Raw genomic sequence first — 2,586 nt, 5'->3', positions numbered from 1 at the left:
CTCCTGGTGTGTCCCCATCAGGGCACTCTCCTGGCTCTCCTGCCAGGGACGGGAGGGAGATGCAGCCGTGAGAGCCTGGTTGGGGTCAGAGCTACAGTCCCTCTCCTCAGCAGGCCACTAACAAACACACAGGGACTGTGGCGTGGCCTGGGCATCACCTCCAGCTCAGGAACATCTCTGCTGAGTTGTCCCCAAGAGAGCAGGACATGTCGCTTCCTCATCACGAAGGTGCTCCCTGGACATGGCCATGGCCTTGCAGCCAGGTTCATCCCCTAACGACCGCTTGATGTGCCCACCACGCACCTTCTCTGCTCGCAGTTGCTGCACCAGCCTCTCCTGCTCCCGCAGCACCTTGTTCTGCTCACAGAGCTTCCCCAGCAGCTTCTGGCCCCGCGACAGAAAGAAAGAGGAGAGGGTGAGAGCCCAGCGATGGGGCGCACCCATGCAAAAGGCTCTGTGCTCAGCTGGGAGAGACGGGATGCAGCTGGGACACAGCCCGTGGGGTTGGTTTGATGCGTCAGTGTGTGGTCCTGGGGAGGTTTTCCAGCCTCCTGCCCTCATTGCAGCCCTGGCCAGGGTGACACTGGCCAAATCTGGACATGGGGCAAGCCCAAGCAGCTAAGCTCAGGGGAGGACCGAGTCCCCGAGGAGCACAGAGCACGCCTGGGGCAGCACCAGGTCCCACCCCGGCTGCACAGGAGTGCTCAGCACAGGTCTCTCCACACGGACAGGAGGGACAACAGCACGGGGCAGAGGGGGGACATGCAGGATGGATGTTTGCTCTTACATCTGTGTCTTGCTCGCTTATCTTGTAGCCGTGCAGCGTCTCCCTGTAGGCCTCTGGAAAGGGGGTCACCTGCAAGCAGAGTGTGGGGTTAGCCCGGTTCCAGGAGCCCCTGGGGAAGGTGAGGCAGCTCCCAGCCCCTCTCTCCCATCCCCTGAGCGGGGAAAGAGAGAGGAGAGACGAGTTTCCAGAGGCGATGGGTGCTCCCCCCGGGCCAGAAAGATGCTGGCATCGGCCGGAAGGCAGCGGGTGCTGCAGGCAGCGCGGGATGTCGGTGCTGGAGCTCTCGCCCCAGCCCTGCTCCGTGGCTTGGATGAAGGCACAACCACCCTCCCCGTGCCCCTCGGCTGAGTGAGCCACTGGAATGAGCTGGAGACAACCTCTCCGCGGGACGCCAGTTGCTGAGCTGAGGAGATGCCTGGTGAATCATTAACTGCCTGGCTGTAACTGCCACCACTTCACCGGCAGGGAAACAAAGGCAGGAGGACTGAGCTGTAATCCCACTTAGCAGAGTGGAAACACCTACAAATCAGCAGCTGTATCGGGGCCTGTTTACCATCCGGCTTCTCTGTGAGTCATTTTCCCTTCCTGGAAATCTGAATTCCTAATGGGACCTCACCAATTAAATGCCTCCGAGATCTCGAGATGAAAGGCGTAAGGGAGGAAGAAGGGGATGGTTATTGCTAGAAAGCCAGATGCTGCTTTAGAGCCGTTAAAAACTATGGGACAATGCAAAGACCTGAACCTGGGAAATGCCCAACCTGGCTGGAGGCAGAGCCCGGTGCTGGGGATGCTGCTGTCTCCGGGCAGGGAGCCTGGCCAGAAGCATCTCAGCAGCTTTCCGGCTTTGCCCTCCAGCACATTTCCGCTCCCCGCACAGAGTAGATGGAAACAGGCACCTTCCCCTCGCTGGAAACCCCCAGTGATCGCCCACCTTGGGCAACTCAGTGGGGCCCCATGACCCCCCTGCCCTATGATGGGCTGCGGGTTGCAGTGACCCGGAGACACATTCCCAGGTGATGGGACCTGCCTGAGCTGCAGCCCAACATCAGCAGGGACATCCCAATGCTTTTGCAGCCCTCTCTGGGCCAGGGAACAGAAAAGTCAGAGCCTCAGGGGGTCAAAGGCTGTTTTGTCTCCCTGTTACAGCAGTTAAAAGAGCCGTGGGTTGGATTCTCCTCTTTAAGTCACCCCACACCTTCTCCTTGCCCCATCAACACACGACGGCAAACAGAGGGTGAGCAAAGCACTCGAGTCCTGCCCAAATGAAGACGAGAGTTTGGGACCGCTGCATCCCCCACCTTGTGCTCTCCGCACAAGGATTTACCGGGTTTTAATGGCTCATGGATGGATTAGCAAAGCCTGTGATGGACTAGCAGGTCCCCGAGAGCGCGATGTGCCGGAGCCACATGGATGCTGGAGTCTGCATGAGTGGAAATGGCAGGAGGTGACCTCAGGGATGGAGCGTGGGGCGGCTGGCGGGGCTGCCATGCATGAGCCATGGTGGCTTACTTGCATGTAGAGCTGAGCCCTAGGGGAGGAGGTCTCCACCATCCTGTTCACCATACTGATCAGGGTTTCGCTCTCGCTCATCTGCGGCAGACAGGGAAGGAAAGTTCAGAAGTCAGCAGAGACGTGCTGCAGTGCTCGGGTGCTGTCAGAGCAGCGAGGCGGCTCAGTCCGGGAGCCCTCAGGGCAGCGGGCTGCAAGATGCCACCTCCAAGAGATGTCCCAGGGGCTCGAGCCACGTGGGACACGGATGGCCCAGGCTGCTCGCGCCGCTTTGTTCTGTGCATTCGGGG

The 2,586-nt window shown here is 59.9% G+C and overlaps 1 protein-coding gene across 1 annotated transcript in view; it reads right to left on the bottom strand.

Annotated features, from left to right (window-relative positions):
* Positions 1–6: 6 nt before the first annotated feature.
* Positions 7–2,586, bottom strand: part of PLEKHA6 (pleckstrin homology domain containing, family A member 6) — a gene marked incomplete at both ends in the record, with an annotated part of 12,280 nt that continues 9,700 nt past the window's right edge. Inside the window, 4 exons of the mRNA XM_010136551.1 lie at positions 7–39; positions 304–384; positions 788–856; positions 2,297–2,377. Coding sequence (XP_010134853.1) covers positions 7–39; positions 304–384; positions 788–856; positions 2,297–2,377 — 264 coding nt within the window. The remainder of the gene's footprint in view (positions 40–303; positions 385–787; positions 857–2,296; positions 2,378–2,586) is intronic.

Source organism: Buceros rhinoceros, unplaced genomic scaffold, assembly GCF_000710305.1.
Source record: "Buceros rhinoceros silvestris isolate BGI_N320 unplaced genomic scaffold, ASM71030v1 scaffold33345, whole genome shotgun sequence".
NCBI lineage: Eukaryota > Metazoa > Chordata > Aves > Bucerotiformes > Bucerotidae > Buceros > Buceros rhinoceros.
This window is presented reverse-complemented; position numbering and strand designations above follow the sequence as displayed.